Source organism: Heliconius melpomene, chromosome 4 (assembly GCF_056956725.1).
Source record: "Heliconius melpomene rosina isolate 202511_hmr_F chromosome 4, ASM5695672v1, whole genome shotgun sequence".
In the NCBI taxonomy this organism is placed as follows: Eukaryota; Metazoa; Arthropoda; class Insecta; order Lepidoptera; family Nymphalidae; genus Heliconius; species Heliconius melpomene.
Window position 1 is genome coordinate 6,458,728 of NC_140392.1, and position 19,590 is coordinate 6,478,317.

General features: G+C 33.5%; 2 protein-coding genes across 5 annotated transcripts in view; one reads left to right on the forward strand and one right to left on the reverse strand.

Moving 5' to 3' along the window:
• On the forward strand, positions 1 to 2,059 carry LOC146539565 (uncharacterized). Its single transcript, XM_085185108.1, has 2 exons — positions 1 to 1,241; positions 1,468 to 2,059. Exons 1-2 carry the CDS (start codon positions 169 to 171, stop codon positions 2,027 to 2,029), a joined length of 1,635 nt encoding a protein of 544 aa, XP_085041234.1. The 5' UTR covers positions 1 to 168; the 3' UTR covers positions 2,030 to 2,059.
• LOC146539566 (unconventional myosin-IXb-like) overlaps positions 2,047 to 19,590 on the reverse strand; it is a 27,748-nt gene continuing 10,204 nt past the window's right edge. Inside the window, exons 11-33 of one of the 4 annotated variants that reach the window (XM_085185088.1) lie at positions 18,191 to 18,313; positions 17,089 to 17,283; positions 16,609 to 16,856; positions 16,073 to 16,244; positions 15,623 to 15,818; positions 15,013 to 15,101; positions 14,581 to 14,652; positions 14,236 to 14,352; positions 13,916 to 14,090; positions 13,483 to 13,595; positions 13,077 to 13,261; positions 11,427 to 11,595; positions 11,206 to 11,346; positions 10,324 to 10,741; positions 9,663 to 9,932; positions 9,218 to 9,397; positions 8,581 to 8,685; positions 8,045 to 8,182; positions 7,304 to 7,486; positions 6,819 to 6,934; positions 6,146 to 6,287; positions 5,836 to 6,020; positions 2,047 to 5,414 (exon numbers count right to left, since the gene is read on the reverse strand). In XM_085185088.1, coding sequence (XP_085041214.1) covers positions 5,270 to 5,414; positions 5,836 to 6,020; positions 6,146 to 6,287; positions 6,819 to 6,934; positions 7,304 to 7,486; positions 8,045 to 8,182; positions 8,581 to 8,685; positions 9,218 to 9,397; positions 9,663 to 9,932; positions 10,324 to 10,741; positions 11,206 to 11,346; positions 11,427 to 11,595; positions 13,077 to 13,261; positions 13,483 to 13,595; positions 13,916 to 14,090; positions 14,236 to 14,352; positions 14,581 to 14,652; positions 15,013 to 15,101; positions 15,623 to 15,818; positions 16,073 to 16,244; positions 16,609 to 16,856; positions 17,089 to 17,283; positions 18,191 to 18,313 — 3,877 coding nt within the window. In that variant the 3' untranslated portion in view covers positions 2,047 to 5,269. Of the gene's footprint in view, positions 5,415 to 5,835; positions 6,021 to 6,145; positions 6,288 to 6,818; positions 6,935 to 7,303; positions 7,487 to 8,044; positions 8,183 to 8,580; positions 8,686 to 9,217; positions 9,398 to 9,662; positions 9,933 to 10,323; positions 10,742 to 11,205; positions 11,347 to 11,426; positions 11,596 to 13,076; positions 13,262 to 13,482; positions 13,596 to 13,915; positions 14,091 to 14,235; positions 14,353 to 14,580; positions 14,653 to 15,012; positions 15,102 to 15,622; positions 15,819 to 16,072; positions 16,245 to 16,608; positions 16,857 to 17,088; positions 17,284 to 18,190; positions 18,314 to 19,426; positions 19,475 to 19,590 lie in introns of all 4 variants that reach the window. The other 3 variants (XM_085185089.1, XM_085185090.1, XM_085185091.1) reach the window with 3 other exon arrangements.

Consider the following 19,590-nt stretch of genomic DNA (forward strand, 5'->3'; position numbering starts at 1 on the left):
TCATTTGTGGAACAATAAACAATGAGATGACGTTTCAAATGTGACATTTGTATTTTGACATATTAAAAAATACACATGATATGTTTTAGGTTAGGGTTGTATTATTAATAAATATTAACTATTAAATTGAAGCTTGCTGTTTACCGTTCAACTAGTAAAGTGTTTAAAATGTCCGCCTCATTTCAAATAGTTCCTTGGTACAATGTTGAAGAGTGGCGTGAAGTTTATAATGAACTGTTTGCATCTAATAGTACACCGGCAACCAAACGAAAAGGCTTAGAACATCTTTTAATTTGGAAAGCTCGCTGCCCTACTCTACCTACTGCCATTGAGTCGACTCTTATATTACTGGAAGTACAAATACAAGATATAACCAGCCATGTCCAAACGAACAGCGATTCGTTAATGCGTTTAGCATATTCCTCTGCTTTAATGCGATTTGTAAATCATATGCTCGATTCTGAAACCTCGAAAGGTCTTAATTTGTTCCGAGCAGCTAAGAATATCGGAATTCCAGATTGGATTGTAGAGCTGCGTCATGATGCAGCTCATAGTGAAAGACTACCTTCAATTGAACAGTTAAGAGAGGCATCTTTGACAAGTTTAGAATGGTTACAAAAATATTACTGGGATAAACATAATGAATGCATTGAAAATTATATTCTTGAAAAAGCACAAGATGGGGAGTTAGAAAACAAAATAGAAGGAATTATAAATTTTTATCTTTCTCTAAGTATATGCTCTCATTCACAATGTAAAATAAGAAAAGTATGTGATATTGAAGATAAAATGATGAGAGACTCTTTAGTAAATGATGCAAAAGATATATTGGGGGCCAGTATGAATTTTTCTAACTTAGAATCTATAACTATACATTCATTAATAGAGGCCATGAAAGTGAAAGCTAAGAAACTACCTAACAGTAGCAACTTATCTGAATATGTAAATAAGGTGCTAATATCAGAAGGATCTCTATTTTTGTCCTTAGAAGTTCATAATTTATTAGATTCCTCTAATCTTGAATTCACTAAATCTTTAAGTAAGCAATATATTAAATGTTTTGTAAAATTATTAGAATTTCTTCATACTAAAGAATTATTGCAAGATTTTGTTTTGGGACTTATTAAATTTACACAAAGTGAAGAAATCTGTAATAAAAAACATAAGTTAGCAGCTCGGTGGGTGTCCACTATATTACAAGCATGGAGAAAAAATCAACAATTTACAGAGCAATTAAATAAGTAAGTATTTTTTTTCATTATTGTGAATATAAAAAAACTGGTAAAGTTTTTGATACATAAAATTATTATGCTTTTCTTGATTATATTTTATTATATGAGCAAATATTTTAAAGATTTATTCAGTTACAAAGCTTCTCGTTTGAGATAATATTTGGTGATGATGGTGTATATCAATTTCTCAGGAAATCAAGAAAACTATAAAACTAATAATTGTTTATAATTTCAGGACCGCTACTAATGAAACCATTTTAAATGATGAAAAGAAAATAAAATCATTATATTATCAATGGTATCCCAATGAAAAAGAAAATATACTTTTTTTAGATTTACGCAAGTGTGTACCTAATGACATGACAAATATGACATTTATTCAACCAATAATTTCAACATACAACCCAAATCTCACATATTTTATCAAAGACTTGTTACATTTAGTAAGACCATGTTTGCCGACTGAAGCTATAGATAAAATATGTAGCTTAGCAAAAGTTATTGCATGTCCAGAGAAATGTCCAATCACTTCATCAAGGATATACACAGTTGAAGATCTCATGTCAGCAGATTCTATATCATCATCTATCTCAATCGATAAAAATATAGCAAAGGAATGTAATAAGGAACATAATAAAAATAATGTCAGTATGGATCATGATCATATTTCTCTCACTAAAGAAGAAAATCAGAAAGTTTTCGGAATTTGGCAAATGGCTTCAATCAACCAGAGCTGGGGTTCTTGCCCTATAGGAACACTACCTTGGCAACTACATACAGAACCCATGGAAACTTAAGTGAATAAAAGAGTATATTATCCACGGCAATTGTTTATTTGTTATCATAATTGGTATTTTAATAATTTGGTTACATTCCATTAAAAACATTATGTTGACACATTATAGGACCCTTACAACAAAAGATTAATATAAATATCAATAATATATTACAAGTCATTGAATAAGCTAGTAATGGAAGAAAATGTATCAGTAAAATAAGTAAAACCAGCATTGGTCCTTGATAGTACACCAATACTCTAACAATTTTGAATTTTTAAAACAATATGGCTTTTTTGTTAAAAACGTAAAAAAAACAAAATATCAAATTAATATCATATCAAAACTTATCATTCATTAACTTTTAAGAAAGTATCAAATTACTTTCATAAATTCAACAAAAAAAAAATCAATTTAAATTCAACATTCACAATTTACAAGATGTTTAGAATATTCATTTACAAAAAATGAAAATTTCAAAGCTAACTTGCTAAACGGAATATTCAGGCACCAGGTTCTAATTTAAACACCATAAATGATAAAATATGAAATATCCTAAATTTTAATAAACTTAAGTGATTCATTTGTATATTATGTATAATATAGAAGTAACTAAATGGTTTTAGACTAAGAATTATTTACATAAACTTTACAAGGAAATTCACTTTATCTACATGGACTCGTAATTTCTTACCCTAATATGAAGCCACAACATACACTATTAGAAAGCAATATATAGATTCCACAGTAAAAACTTCAAAGGTATACTGTATATAAAATATTGTTTTTTTTTGAGATTTTATCAGTATGTGGCTAATGGAATATTTCACTCTAAAACTTTAATATACATACATATAAGACATAACATTTAGTAAAAGATAACAATATCTAAACACTTACAGACATGAACTGCTGCTCAATGAAAGCAAATTAGTCGAAGGCACAGAAAGTACAGATAACTGCGACACAACCTCTAATAAAATATGGGGCCATCATATATTACGTCACTCATTGGAGGGGGAGGTTGGAGGAGATTGGAGTAGTGTGATATTTCTGTTGCTGATCACTATTAGTATCTGAAATCTTAAAACTGTTTTAATTTTGTCATTTCTAGTCTCTTTCTTTCTTTGTAATATATGAAATAACATTACATGAGGGTGGTGATAAACCGTGACAACTGCACAGGACTGGTGAGTGACGTAACTTATGGATGAGCCCTATTACTTTTGAATACGTAATTAAAGAGTTTGATCGGCACCTGAGCAAATAACCATAACATAAGTAGCAATAGTTTACGTAACCTTCGCATATCCCCCGATACTTGAGATTCAAACAATTAATATAATACAGATACGGCAAGTTAAAACTACCAAGCCATCACTTAACATAGTAACATTTTTGTAAAGTAAACTAACAGACATTCGTTGTTTGAAGGCAAGTACAACTAATAAAATCAGATAAAACGTTTGTGACTTAACCATAAATTCAATAGCTTAACGATAGACAGTCTTTTAGATTATGTACTGAATAAAATACAAGCAAGGTACAATTTATAACACAAACAGATTACAATATAATATAATATGTAAATTAATTAAATGTTTCTAACATTTAATTTTATAAACAAACTGTATATAAATACATACTCACTAAGCATTAAGAAATATTTGTTGATGTTTTGTAAAAATAGTGTCTTTATATTAATCTCATATCATTGATGTGGTAAAATAATCACAACTTCAAATCTCGGTTGTAACGTAAGTTATGGCCGCTTTCGAGATTAATTACGTTAATTTTGTTAGCAGGTATTGCTATTTTTATTTATCACAATATTGCTCTTTTTTTTAAGAAGTATTAAATAGTTTTAATTATCCAATCATACAAATTTTAACCAACTTCAGAATGTTAAAATTTTTGATCTAAATAAAAAAATTCTCTAAGCTCTTATTTAAAATCTTAAAATTACTTTTAATATTTGTACAGAATTGAAAACGTTTGTTGCCCGCCTCATTTAAGCTTAATTATATTTTTTGTTTTTGGTGAGGAAGTATCTAAAACGATTCTGTATCTATGAAATACATAGTTCAAATATATATTCAAGATTACAGCTTACTTTAAAAATTAACGTTTTTAACAAAGATATTGAAAGTAATTAAATTTTCTTTCCGTAACCCACAATAATCTTTTATTAAGAATCTAATAACAAAGTATATATTTATCAAAGTATGTCACAGTCATTTTAAAACAAGTGGCCCTTTTACTTCACTTATAAAATAAATATTATACAAATGTATTAATTCAAAATCTTGAAATAGTTTCTAAATTTGCAAAAAATGGAAAAGATCACATATAAAATAATTTATAATTCGATAAAAATATGTAAGCCGTAATAACTTTAATATTATTCAGTTATTGGCACTAGCCACGTCCCTAAAATCAGAAAGATTTAGCAAATTCAAAAAGCTCCTAATATCAGTAAAAGTGTTTTAGAAAATATAAATATATAACAAATTGGAGAGCTTGAAAGGTTTAGTTTTATAACAAATTGTATGTAAATGTGCAGCACATAGATTTAGTATTTATGAATTGTATATTGTGTACAGATACTCATATAAAATAATATTATTTCTTATTAAATCTCATATCTTTTTTCTCTACTAAGATATTCAACCCTCAGGTTGTATAAATTTAATATCATCAGTATGAATGTTTTTTATCAAATACTATTTAAACCATTTACCAGCATTGGGATATTGAAACCAACAAATTATCTACGAACCTCGACATAATAATATATTTCTTTCATTTATTTAAAATATTAAAAAAGCTTAAGAGTTTAGCTCTTTGATATCAATTTGTATCAGATTTAATAAAAAAAATCTCATAAAACACTCAACAGACATTTTCCTAGTCGAGGAATAGAACATGGATGAAGGAGTCTTAATTTATACTCTCACGGACACTTTGCCATTTTTCGTGGATTTTCACATAATTTTTTTTATAGCTTTACACTGTATCTAGCATATAGCTGAGAAGGCAGATAAAACCTTAAGTTATTCTGTTTCCCACACACTGGCCCATTTTCGAGACATTAAGTGTTGTACTGACGGAACACAACATCATACATACCAGAGCAAAGAAAGGAAAAAAAATAATTCCCCCGAGTATGAATCAAACTCACTTCCATCGCATTTATAGACAGACGCCGTTCCCTCGCGTCACAATGGATTGACAGTATTTATAGTGTCTATTTTTTCATGTTTACACCATAATAGGGTCGTCTGAGGAGAGTTGTCGGTGTAGTAGACGTTGAGAGCGTAGTGAAGAACCGGCGCTAAGGTCGTCTGTGCTACCGAACTCTCCGTCGTGGTCAGTTGTAGACAGTAAGTCGTCGTCGGATGTCGCTCTGAAATATAAATATATATTATGTAGAGACTGTATACTCTTAAACTAAACTTACCAACACATAGGAAAAAGTAATCAAAATAGCATCAGGTAAAAAAAAATATTACAAATAGTCAATAATAAGTTTTACAGTAGATGGTCTATAATAAATATTTAACGCTTTTGTAAACATACAATTGCTCCTTACAAAATAGAATAACAAGTGAAAATGTTGAATATTACTCCCAATTTTTTTATATATATAAAACATGAAAAGTATTGTTTTTGGACCCATGAAAAATTATGGAAACTATAAAACATTGTACAGTTACTATAAGTTAAACTATATAAAACACAAGTGCAACTCGTTATGTAAAATAACTTAAAATATGTGTTTATTTGTTTAATGATTCAATTATTTTCTTACCATGACTCAATCTTACCTCATAAGCGACGGCAAATGCAATGTAAGATTAGCCTTCTCCTTCTCTATCTCGTGTATGTGTCCCTCGAGAATCTGTTCCTCCGGCCGCGGCGCTAAACTACGTGCACGTATGTTGGATAGACGCTTGGACGCCGTCTCTGACGCGCGCTCTAGTGTTGCTATGTCCGCGAGGGTACCGCGTGTCTGTTGAAGGAAACGTGTTATTTTATATAATAAATGGTGACTCACTTTTTCAAGTTGCAGGTCGAAATTGCAGGTAAAGATAGTATTTCATAAAAGAACAACCTAAAACATAAGTATACACTCACGTTGCTCATCTTATCAACAAGTATGGCCTCCAGGCAGGCGGTCTGCCGCGCGATGTCATGCAGTGAGTCCTGCGCCGGCTGCACCTTGTGCGTGCGCAGAATGCACGGCGCGAACACTATGGCCAGTGCGTTGGGGCCCATTCTGGAAATATTGTATATATTTTTACTTAACATGTGTCTTTTCAGAAAATTTATTAAAAATAATTTGCATAGCGCAACTTGAAATCTATCTTCTTGGAAACCCTGGAAGATGGAAGGACCAAAAATATTAATCTTTTCTTAGTTTGAAATACACTTTTTAAAATGTTTTTTTTTATATGAGATAGGTCTTGAAGATTAGACTAAAGTGTAGAATGAGATACATACTTGGCCTATCACGCCTTTGTTTTGTATACTTGGCCGGCCAGTAGGCAAACTGTTATTCACAGGGTATATATACAGAGTACTGATATGCCGGCTGTTTTTTTAAATCAAAAAAGAAATCTCAAATTTAGTTTTATCTTTACTATTAATTTTTTCTTTAAAATAAAATTAATTAAATTAGTTCAATAGAGTAGGGGTATAATAATTCTTGTATATTTATTGATTTTTACACCTGTTTTCCCCTATCGTAATTCCATTAATCTGAAAAGAAACGAACTATAGCAACTGTAACAAGACATTGAATATTAACCTGTTATGATTTTCTCCTAAAGCTACCCTCGCAAGGTGAAATATCAGTCTTTCCACCAGATCGTAGTTTGGTTTAGGTATTTTTTTCAGTATTGTGAAAATACTCGACACCCGTTCCTGAAAATTAATATTGTTTATATTAACATAGATTTTTTTAAGTTACTAATAGTGTGTTGACGGTGAGACCGTTTATAATATAATACCGACAAGGACGTAATAAACAAATTATCGTATCACGTAGTGGTCGCCCCCGCGAGCCCCATCACCACCCTAAAGTACAGTAGAGCGCGACACCAAGTAACATTAAGTGACATTTACTCAGCGCGGTTACGCTGAACTCCGCATGTCAAATATTATTCACACAACTGTACATGTACACACATGTGGGGGTTTGACTCGGAAATATTTGTCTGACTATACTTAAAGTAATTTTATCTGTATTGTTAATACAGATATTGTTTATAATCAGGTAATAAATAAACACACCTGAGGATCAGATATCTCCGCGGCCAGTATGAAGTCATCATACAGGTCAAAGGTAAGCAGCGGTTCAGGCAGCTCCCTGAAGAACGTCTTGAGCACGGAGGCACGAACATGAACTGCGTACGAATCGAGCCTGTCCACGCCTTCTTCTGGCCGCTCGTCCAATAGCCGTCGGAGTTCACGTACCTGTGGCATTTCATTTATATGTATAGATTTAAATTGTTAAAGAGGCCGTCGCTGCGATATGTGTGCGATACGGGTTCAATTTACACTCAGGGTATGAAATATTTAAAATTTTCATTTCTTCGCTCTGGTAATGAGGCAAAGCGAGGGGTTGAGTTTTACCACTCGACGGCGGAAAGTGAGGTCAGAGTGTCTTAACACTAGTTCCCCAGATTCCCTTTGCCTACCCTGCTATGTGAGGGTAGATACGTGACCTAAAAAAAGAATTCACACGTTATATACCATTTAAAAGCAGAAAGGTTAAGGTGTTAACTGAGGTCCTCACAGTGTGACAACGTACAAGTGTAAATGAGATAGTTGTAGGTGCGATCTTCTGTCAAGGAAATTACAGTTTTACATTCTCTCACTATGGTAAGACTTTTATTTTAATACAGTGTGCTATTGAGCTTATGTCTTAATTAGTACATATTTTATATTCATACATATTTTTTTAGATGTCTGTCTACATATCATTTTAAGTCATCACTACTAATAATGGAACTTTTAGTAAATGTCACATACCTTAGAACTAAGCCCACTCTTCCTGTACAATCCTTCAACATACAATCCAGTCATTTCTATAGTGGTTATAAGCCTGTCCACTACGAGAGGTATGTTGCCTTCACCAGTGGGCAATTCGCTTAGTGGAACTCCGAACACCTAAAATAGAAATAATTAAAGAAATTTCAGAATAAAAAATTATAGAAACATCTTAATTACTACCAAGATGGTAGGTGTTTCTATAATTTTCTTCTTATATTAATTTATGATATTGCGATATTGTTACAATTCGGAGACATTGACATTGCTTGTTTTTTTTAGCTACACGCTATATTGCGTACATAGCAACATAGCAGCAGGCAGCAGAAAACTTGAGGGATATGTTAAGGCATTCCATTCCTATTAAAACACTTCCGTTCCTCACTTCCGCCGAATTCTAGAGGCATTGTCTGTTGAGCGACGGAATCGAAACTGGGAATCGAACTGCATTGAATAAAAACTGACAAAATACATACGTAGCTTTAAGATAACAAAAATAACATTTGTAAAACAATAACCTTTCCACGTTTAAGTACTCCAAATTGTTCGCGACCGCCCGCGTCCACCGCGCCCACTATGGACGCTGATGACGCACCTGATTCCGCTCGGCATTGCGTTGATACCTATTAAATATGTGAAATAATAATAAAATATGTTAAATATGTGAATATGTGAAAAAAACATTGTAATTTAAATCCTTTTTTTGTTTCCCAGTGTATCCCACATAAAGCAGGGTCTTCTTCATGTGAAATGAATGAATAGATTGTTCATATAGCAGGGAACATAGTGTTAAGACAATCCATTTCCCAATTTTTGCCGATTTTTCAAGACATTGAGTACGAAAGGACTTGGGTGTTGCAATTCAATGCCGCTTTGTTTTGCTTTGTTACCAGAGCGAGAAGATGAAAATATTCAATAAATAATTCATACCCTCGAGTGCGAATCAAAAATACAAAGGTTGCATTTATAGTCACACGTGCGAGTCCCGCCATGACAGCTTCTTACGATGTCTATTTTCAACACAATTCCTTTTTCAATGCAATGTATATAATCATGCTTCTATGAAAAAGTTATAACAACATAGTTTTTTTTGGTCTTAAGACCATTAACATGATATACCTTTTAAAAAATAGAATATAATTATAATATTCTCACCTTCATATAACATTTCTTATGAGACGCAAGCTTGCAAGTCTGGCATATAAGCGATCTCTCGATAGGCCACATGAAGAATGTCTTGCATATTTCACATTCCGTTGGTATATTGATCATGGAGAGTATGAACGTGTGACCCTTGTACTGGATCGGGTCGTCCACCTGGAAACGAAGCGACAACTGACCTCACGAATAAGTTGACCATGCACTAAGTTACTGGGTTGTTATTTTATTAGCTGCAGTACTATTGTGTCAATTACTGATTAAGTTAAAGGTGAAATTATTCGTTACATATAATTATGCTTTAAATGTGTCTAAAATATAAGGTAATAAAAATAAAAATATTATTGACATATCATAGAATCAACATCAAAAGATAAAATGAATCCATAAAACCACATAAAAACACCACCACCATTAAAAAAACCACAAAAACAATACTTACTTTTCTCTTTTTATCTTTTTTTCGTTTGGTCCTGGCTTTATCAGTTTCGTGTTGACTCATAAACTCGTCCATGAACCCTCTAAACGCGTTCACTCCCATTGTTATAGAGAGGGTTGAGCCCTCCCTGGCACATACTGTTTCCATGACATGTAGGAAATTTCCTATTAAGTCCTTATATTTGAGAGCTGACCCTCTAGTTTCTACCACACTGTATGTTGCTACTAAGTTGTCTTTGAATTCCCGTAACGCGTGTTTGAATACTCTGTCCACCTGTCATAATTTATTTTTTGTTTTTAATTTATATATAACATTTTTATGAAGCTTTTACATGTACAATTTTGTATTTGTAGAATTTAAAAAAGTCAGTAAATAAACCAAAACAAATACAAATTATATAGCCATGCATTATGTAAAAATATTAAAAGCTAAAAGATTTAGATCTTCTGAAAAATCAACCAATTTTACTTAAAATTATATTAATCTTTCTCGATCTGGTAACAAAACAACGGCGTTTTTGAGCTCCGCCACAAAACATTGCGTTTTGAAAATTGGAAAATTGGGCAGTGCGTGGGGAGCGGAATGCCTTAATACTATTTCCTCTGCTTATAGTATGTGCAAGATACAACATGAAGCTAAAAAAAATATAATTGAAAAAACTCACTTCAGACTGTTTAGTATTCTCCGACGACTCCATAAGATAAATCTTTTTCGTGATAAAATTCTGCATCGCTTGCAACTCTGTGGCGTCCGATATTATCTTATCAGTTCTGTCCATAAACTCCGAGGTTCCTGTCAAACTGAAGTTAGAACTGGCCGGACCCTTAGACTGATCAGTGGTAAGACTGTATGGGGAATCCTTATTGAGCATTATTCGTTTTCTGTTTTTATGTCGCCCCCTGGCAGCGACAGTCACGGGACTTGGACACGGCATCGTTATCACGCCTTTGTTTTGTATACATTTTGTATGGTATAGTTGTTTGCAGTCAATACACCGCTGCCCTTGTGTGATGAACGCGTCGATAGCGTTGTGGCAGTATACGCACTTATCACCTTTGGCAAATCTTGTTCCTTTGCGAAACCTGAAAAGAAAAGAAAAAAGAAAAATGTAACTTAAAATTTATTTTCAATCTTTTCTGGCAGGCAAAGAGAATCTATTGTCACGATATTTTGTGCCCCACTTTCTACTTAAATTTGAGACATAGGGTTGACTGGCAGTACTCAACGTTGTATTGTAGAGAAAATAAAATAGCTTAAATAAAATACTTTTTCTTCGAATGTTTATTACCAGCAACTCACTGCTACATATAGGAACATTACTCACTTGAGGGAAATAATTATTTTCGTTCTCTAACTCTACTAAGTTAATATCAGAAAGAAAAAGATACGCAGGGTTGAATTATGTCACTCTATACGCAATCTCGAATATTCGGCCGTTTATAGGGAGTAGTGTCTTAACACTTGATTTCTTTTGCCAATACCGCGTGAAGCTACTTTCTTTTATAATCTGTATAGTGTATATGCTTAAAATAATAAAAAGCTTTACCTGTGGCCAGCAATACCAAATAATCCATTTCCAGTGTGTCCGATATAGTCCGGGGCGGGAGTACGAGGGTCGGGCGCGGGGTCAGAGTTACGCCGGCGTAGAGCTTCACCACTACCGCCCACTGTCACTTCTGAGACCGCCCTGTTTATGGTAAAGAATAAAATAGTAAAACACAATACTAATAATATTCTTATCGATAAATCATTAAAGCACATAAATACCGTTTAATATCCAAATGTTCAGCAGGCAAGGGCAGTGGTAGGGGTAGAGGGAGAGGCAAGGGCGCGCTGTGCGGCACATCGTCGGGGCGGTCGGGCGGCAGGCGGCGGGGGGAGCGCCGCGCGGCCCGTACCGGCGGCGCCGGGGGACCTTCGCAACGGGGCACACTACCTAAAAGCCCAAAGAAATTATTCTATTTACTGTCACTTATTATTCCGCATATAAAAGCGTTCCTATTCCTATATTCCACCGAATTTGCAAGGTGTTGAGTGTTGTTTTTAACCAGGTTACTTGAGTCTGTCAGATAGCGGGACATTGCGTCACGAGGCCTCCTTTTAATTTCATGCATAAAAAACACTTTTATATTATTATATGTATATTTAACACGTCTGAGTCGTTCAGATTGTATTACCATATATATTGTAAAATGTATAACGTTAAATTAACATTAGTAACCTTGGTTTGTTTAAAAAGGAAATGAAACCATTGATTTTGCTAATACTCATATAAAGATTAGTTCAACACCATGAGTATAGCGTAATTATAAAGAATTAGCATTAAAAAATGTGTTTGTTGTAAACAAACATAATACCATGTGGCAATTATGCTGCTTACGTTATTCATAATATTTATTTTAAATTGTTGAACTTAAATAAAGACCAGATTCTCTATACACAGTCTAAATCTAAACGATGTTTTGTCAACATTATTTTTAAGAATTTACATTATAATCTATAATAAAGGAGATGTATGATAAAAGAAACATATACATTTTATTACCCTTATTCGAAATTAAACAATAAGCGATCACTTACCATGATATAGTAAAATAATTGGTATAAACAGTGCACAATATTTAATTAAAAGGAAAGAAACAGACACTCCTAAGATGGACAAAAAATATTTTTCTTCAAACACTATATAGATTTCACATAAACATCTTTCTAAATTCACTAACAAGAAGCACATGGTGTTGGTTGTAGTTCCACAATTAATACTCTAATGTTAGGGACAGACAAAAGACAAGTCAATTAGGGTATTTTATTGTAGACACAGAAGTAAACAATATTGTTGAACAAACAAATTAGCGGCAAGACAGAAGAAAATAACGGTAACTGTTTCCTGAATAACTGTAAATGATGTGTGTAACGTGATTAAGATATACATTATGCATATTTGTGTTGCTTAACGATAATGAAGGAAGCAGTGATATAATTTTACCTCTCGTGGTGTAGAATTATAGCATTATAAATAAATATAAAATTATACAAATAATAGGACCACGAAAGCGCATGGATCTTACGACGTATTATTTGTCACGAAAATAATATTTTAAAAGAAAAAAAACAGATTATTAATTTATAATAAAATATAGCTAAATATAAGGATGTTAAGTTTTGTAAATTGAGTTATTTAATGAACCAGAAAAGGGTGATTGTTCAATGAATAAATCGTTATCATTAATTTCCTTTAATAAATAATTTTGTAAACTCAAAATAGATACACCATTTTATAAAAAGACGCGTATAGGGTAAATGTTTGAAAAATCCTCATGCTAAAAAAAAGAGTTAGCTGCAATGTATTGACTGCCAAAGAATTATTATGTTTTTGAGAAATATTTAGTTTAAAAACATAACAATTTCAAACAATACCTGCATCAATATTATCAGTCCGAAGTAGCGCGGGGTCCCGGAGGTCCCTGGACTCTCTTGACTCCCTGGGATCCCGTGAGTCGCGGGGGTCCCGCCGCACTGGAGGCAAGCTTTGCAACGCTCGCGTCGGTGGCTCTAACGTAGTACTGGAGAGACTACGCTGGTATACTTGTGGGGATGTTCGTCTGTAATAAGTTAGTTTTATTATAGTGTGCAATCATATTTATAGTAATATATATCGTACTTTTTTATATTTATTCTTAGATATTTATGAAAAAAAAATCTATTTTCAACATTTTTTTGGATTAAATTTGCGATCACTCAAACTATAAGCAGATGGGATGATGTTTAATTTAATTATAACATTTTTTAAAATTTTATTTATAATAGACAAAGTAATTAGTACCTCGAACTACTTTTTGTAGTGTCAGAACTCTCTGCAGGGCTCCAGTCACCTACTTGTCTAAGATATTCTTCACTACTACTTGCTATAGATTCTGCCAATTCGCGTTCTCTCACCTAATACAAAAATTAAACATGAAAATGTATTAATATTTGAATGAATATACACTATTTTTAATAGAAGCGGTCGTGGCGCAGTGACAGCGTATGGACTATAAGCGCGACGCTTATGAATTTGAATCCCACTCGTGGAAATAAAATATTTTAATTTTCTTCACGCTGGTAAGAAGACAAAGTGCGGCGTTGAGTTCCGCCTTAGGAGATCGAAATGCCATACTACTAGGTTCTCACCGCGTACCCTCCTATATGGGATACCACATGAGGCTACAAAAACATATCTTATCACATAAGTTATTTTATTAACTACTACTACTTACTTTATTCTTTTCAGCCATTAAATAATTCTGATCTATCCGTAGCCATAACAATTCATTAGCTAAATCCTCCGCTGTTATTTTATTAGGCCACGCCACTATACCCTGAGGATACTTTGTGGAGTTCACATTCCAACTTTCATCTGGAGACGATTCATTCCCTTCTTGATGTATTAAGCTGTAAATAAATATTATTTTTACAGCTTACTGTAAAGTTTCATTTAATTAAAGTGGAACAATTATCCATCATCAAAAACATTCACATTTATAATATTAGTAGGAAGTATATTGTAAGATAACACTGAAAATAAAATGTATTATACCTTGGATTAGACTGTTTCAGAGGTAATTCTGTGATGTTTTGCGTTTTAGATACTCTTCTTTTATTATAGGTCTGGGCTGTTGAACTTTCTAATAAGCTATCTCGTTTTATCTCCAGACTAAAATAATAAAAAAATACATTTATTAAGCAGTGATTACAATAACATAAGTTAGCTAGTCTTTTTTAGGCTAGAATTTTGCGGCAACTTTTACTAACAGATTGTTAAGTTTCTTTGCAGGGTTATAAAATATTATTTTCATTTATTCATTTTTCATTTTAGTAATCTCAACCTTTTTAACATATTTTGTGTTTTTTAGTATTTAAAATAAAAAATCCGATTTCTTACCTCGCTAAAGGTAAAGACTGAGTAGCACGTAACTGTCGCGTTTTTTCCGCCTCCTCTTGTATGAGCATGTTCCTGAAATACGCAATTGTATATCATAATGTACATTAGACGTAAGTTGTGTTTATAATTAAAGTAACTTAAATGAAAAAAGAAACATTTATTATTTACGCAAAAAAGAAAATGTATAATAAATAAGACAATTTTGTGTCTGAACATGATGCGAAACAAATAATGTGTGTCATGTGTATGAAACAAATTATCACATTAAATGGAACATGCAATAATTCTATTAAAAGGGTAAAAAAAAACAAAAATCATAAGTAACTGATATCCAATCAGCATTTTCTCAATTTTTAACCGACTTCTGTAAGAAAAGGAGGTTATCAATTCGATTGTATTTTTTTTTTATTATCAAATATGTATCATACTTACAATTGTATATCAATAATATTCTTTAGATGTTCTATATTGGGCTTCCTGATCTTGTACACTTCGTCGGTGGACGGCGCTTTATTCTCATGCTGTCAACACATACGCACAACTATATGTATATATACACAGGTGTTTTTCACAACACTTTACTTGTTATATTGACTAAATTTATTAGCACACTGCTATATTAAAAGGGAAATGATATTAGTTTGTTAATCATGCGTGTTTGCCAAAATGTTTATTTATAATTTAGTGTAATGTACGTTTGTGTAGTAAACTATATAATAAAAAAACAATATTACACATGGTATCAAATATTGCAATTTCTTAATACATAAAAAAATCTTGGCGCAGCGTCAAGGCGTTGGACTATAAACGCAAAAGTTGTGGAGTCGATTCCGTTTTTACATTTTCTTCCTTTGTTAATAAGTTAGTAGCGCGGCGTTTAGTTCCGCCACAAAACACAACGTCTTGAAATTGTTCCTGGTACGAGGTTCCTGGGTAATGGAGTGTAGATCTAGGTTCCTTTTGCCGACTTTGGTATAGCATTGTATGTCGCGTATACACGACACATAATGCAAAGTCAAATAATACAATCCTTATTTCATACCTTTACTTTAACCGGCACTCGTTTCCTAATCTCGGGCAAGACTTTCCTCAGCAAGTACCCGCGGGCCGCTGCCTGGAACCGCATAGTAGCGTCCTTCAAACGCACGTACCAACGGCGGACGCGGGTGCCTCGGAACCACGCTTGCACTTTGACGGCCGCTTCACATTTGATAGCTTGTCTCATTATTAACCATTGTCTGTAAATTAACAATGTTTTGACACTATTAAAAAAACTATATGTAAATATATTGTGTGCCTAAATAAATGAATTAACTATATACGGCTCCTATATTGCGTGAAAATAACATCCAATTACATTATGAATTATTGGTCGTTTCGATCTATCGATGTTCCAGATTTATAAGATTACTGTATATGTCTTAAAAGAATTATTGATAATGGCCCTTACCCGTTAACTAAACCAATAAAACATTAGCATCGCCATTTATACCTGCAATAACACTGAAGTACAAGCGATGCTCTTCGCAGTGCCAAGAAACGCCGCCTTTCCAAAACCGCCCTGAACCACCTTTGGATAGTAATAATGGATGCCATTATTTGCTGATGCAGCCTGTACTCGAGTTTGGTCTGTTCACTTTCACGCATGAAGATTTTTGTAGCACCTAGAATATATTAGAATTATTTTTACATTTATTGTCTTTTTCAGCTTCAGATTGTATCCGGTATATAGCAGGGTATGCTTTGGGAGCCTAATGTTAAGACTCGTCTCTAACTTTTCGCGTAACTTCAGATACATTGCTCGTTAAATAACCAGATCAATACTGCCCTTCATGTTGTTATCAGGAGCAACGAAATACTTTATTCCCCAATTGAGAATCGAAGTCAAAATCATCACATTTACAATCAGAGAACTATAATACTACAAATACAATACAATACAAACATATTACATATGTATATAGTATTTTAAATGTTTAAAACATTAAAATGTTCATAAGGCTCATAAAACACTCGAATCATACTAACCTACTTGATAATTATCTCTATCGAGATTTAAAGTGGCTAAGAAGTGTCGCACGTCCGTCTGCGAACTTAAAAGTCCTTTGGGCAAGAGTATCCTGTATAGCTGAATGAATTCTTCGTATGTGAGACGCACGTTATATCCGGCCTGCCTGATTCTTACTGTTTCCAACATCCCGGTATAACGTAGTTGGCGTTGAACCGTTTCCTCGTCGAATACATTTGGTACTTTGTCGCTGTTTGATTTTATACACCTGAAAAAAAAATTTTCGTCACTGTTGGTGGTTTGATCTCCACTTGGGGGAATAATTATGATTTTGCGGGGTATTAAATTCCGCATTTCGACATGCATCCATACATGTCTCGAATTCGATTTGAAACAGACTATGCAGTGTTTTGACAATATATTCTCTTTACTGTAAAAACAAAGTGATATTTGAAAGTTATCCTAATGTATTGCGTTAATATAAAATATGACAAAGATACCTTATAAAGAAAGGATTGGCTTGATTCAGAGTCTCCATGAGCGCTGCAAGCGAATGTTGGAACTGTGCTGCCACCGTGAGGGGTTGTTTCCGTTTCCCAGCGGGCGCGGCCGTACGCCCCGCTAAAGTTTTCACGCTTTGCAAGTTTTTTAAACCCTTCTTAGCACGCTCTCTAGGCCTGAACGACTTGTTCTTCCTGTGAATTCATTAAGTTTTTTAGATTTTCGGCAATCGTGTAATCGAACCCCGACCACCGTAAAACATGCAAAATTAAAAATCTTCATTTGGTATTTGCTGAATAAAAAAGCTGTGATTTATTAGTATGATAAATTTATTTTCTTTTATTAAAATAATACAAAAAAACATAAAAATATTCAAAAAAACAGAATCCCATATAAAAATAATGATTAGAAAACAACATGAGGAAAATTATAAACAAATCACCATCCACCACCGTAACAGAATACCCACCAACTGATAAAACCCAAAATTTATCAAACAAGTGTTCATAAACAAAAATATATGATAGCGCAATACACATCCGTACCAGGCGCGAATAAACTGATAAATAGACTTGCATACGTATATTTTTATCATAATTGGCATTAGGATTGTTTTCTTTAATTTAAATTTAAGGCCGCCCTTTTGCCTTGATACCAGATTAAAATATATATATATATATATATATATATATATATATATATATATATATATATATTCATAATGAATAATTCATTCTTCCAGTGGGAATCAAACCCACCCCTGCAGCACGACGGCCTTAAGAATTCTAAAGAGGTAATTATGATAAAAAATATACGTATATGCAAGTTTACTTATCAATTAATTCACAATTCAGTACGAACATATGAGTGAGTCTGAATATGCGTGAAGCACAAGGCGGACAACAGGCTGGAGCGCTGCAGCACAACGGCGTGGTCGTTAGAGAAAACTATACAAAGAAAATTATAAACAAAGACCCACCACCGTAACAAAATACCCGACCGACAGAACCCAGTGTTCTAGAATGCCATGATATGATAGCGCGATAGTAGACCGTGTCACATGCGAGAAGCATAAGGCGGAGTGAGAGGCGTGGGGCGTACATGACGATCTGGCTGGCACGCTGCAGCACGTCGGCGTCGTCGAAGCGGTCGTGGTCGCGCTCGGCGCGGCGCGTGCGCGTCTCTGCCACGCGGTAGGGCCGCGCCCCGCGCGCCCTGCTCGCCCTAGCGGCCACACTGAGCTATAGTCCTACACGCCTACTAGCTGTCACACGATCACTGCCCGCCCTGACCCCCCCTCCCCCCTACAATAGTCCGGCACTCACGAGAAACTTATTATCTCTGTGTCACATACTCACTACTATACCATACTAAGATCTTATTATCCCATACTATTTTTATTTATAATTGTGGCAAGACGAAAAATAATGAACTGTGTATTTAATTTGTTTATAGTTGTGCGGATCTAATGTGACTCTCACGTGACCCTCACTTAACCCTTTCTAATTTTGTGTCTATTCTCCGAAGTTCAATGTCGACAAGTTGAGGACAAAGTTGCTGTTGACCTAGGATGGTCTGTACAGTGTAACTGGGTGGAGAGGTGGGTGTAAGACGCCTGTTATTTGCCTTTATGCAGCGATTGCAAGGGTACTTTGTGTTGCACGATCCACCTTTATTTTTTTTACTGTAAAATCTCCTTCATGGGTTCTCCATACAACTAACATTAGCAAAATATTAATTAACAAACTAAATTGAAATATTTTATAATATTAAGATTTGTGACATAAGATGAAAAAGTATTAAATGAGTTTATAGTTTGTTGATAGTGCACTTTTTAAATCTAATTTACGTAAGTTCTCTATATGATTACCGGACTAATATACTCGTATTCATAATTTTTACCTTGTGAATAGGTTATCTACTATAAACAAAATTTAAAGTAAACTACAATGTTTAAATGTATTTATATTTTTATGAATACGAGCAAAAACAAACACATAAGTAAATAAAAACAAACTAATACAAATATAAAAAAAAACCAAATTGACTATGTGCCGTCATCAAAATACATGCATGACCGTGTGACATGAGACTATAACGATTAGTTACAACAACACTAACAGTGAAATGTTTGAGCTGAAATGTTAGGCTGTATTTACGTTTTATTTAAATATAAATTTACCAATATGTTTTCCCATTAAATTTCCATATTTCATCAATTGTAAACACAGCCTTATAACTAACACAGATGACAAATAATATTGATTGTAAACATAAACATCGACATGAACATGCGAGTGCACATATAACTGAAGCATGCCATAAACGGTGACTTACGCAATTCGGTTGATTGCGAGATTGATTGACGATACTGTCACCAGTTGGCTGAGCAGAGACATATCATTACGTCACAATACAATATTAGCGAAGCTTATATTATGTACTGCGTAAACTCTATATAACGTTATCGATTCTTTATAACGATTTAACGAAAAAATCGA

Coding starts and splice junctions, on each gene's coding strand:
- LOC146539565 (XM_085185108.1), top strand. CDS start 169: ATGTCCGCCTCATTTCAAATAGTTCCTTGGTACAATGTTGAAGAGTGG. Junction 1,242..1,467: donor TTTACAGAGCAATTAAATAA/GTAAGTATTTTT, acceptor TTATAATTTCAG/GACCGCTACTAATGAAACCA.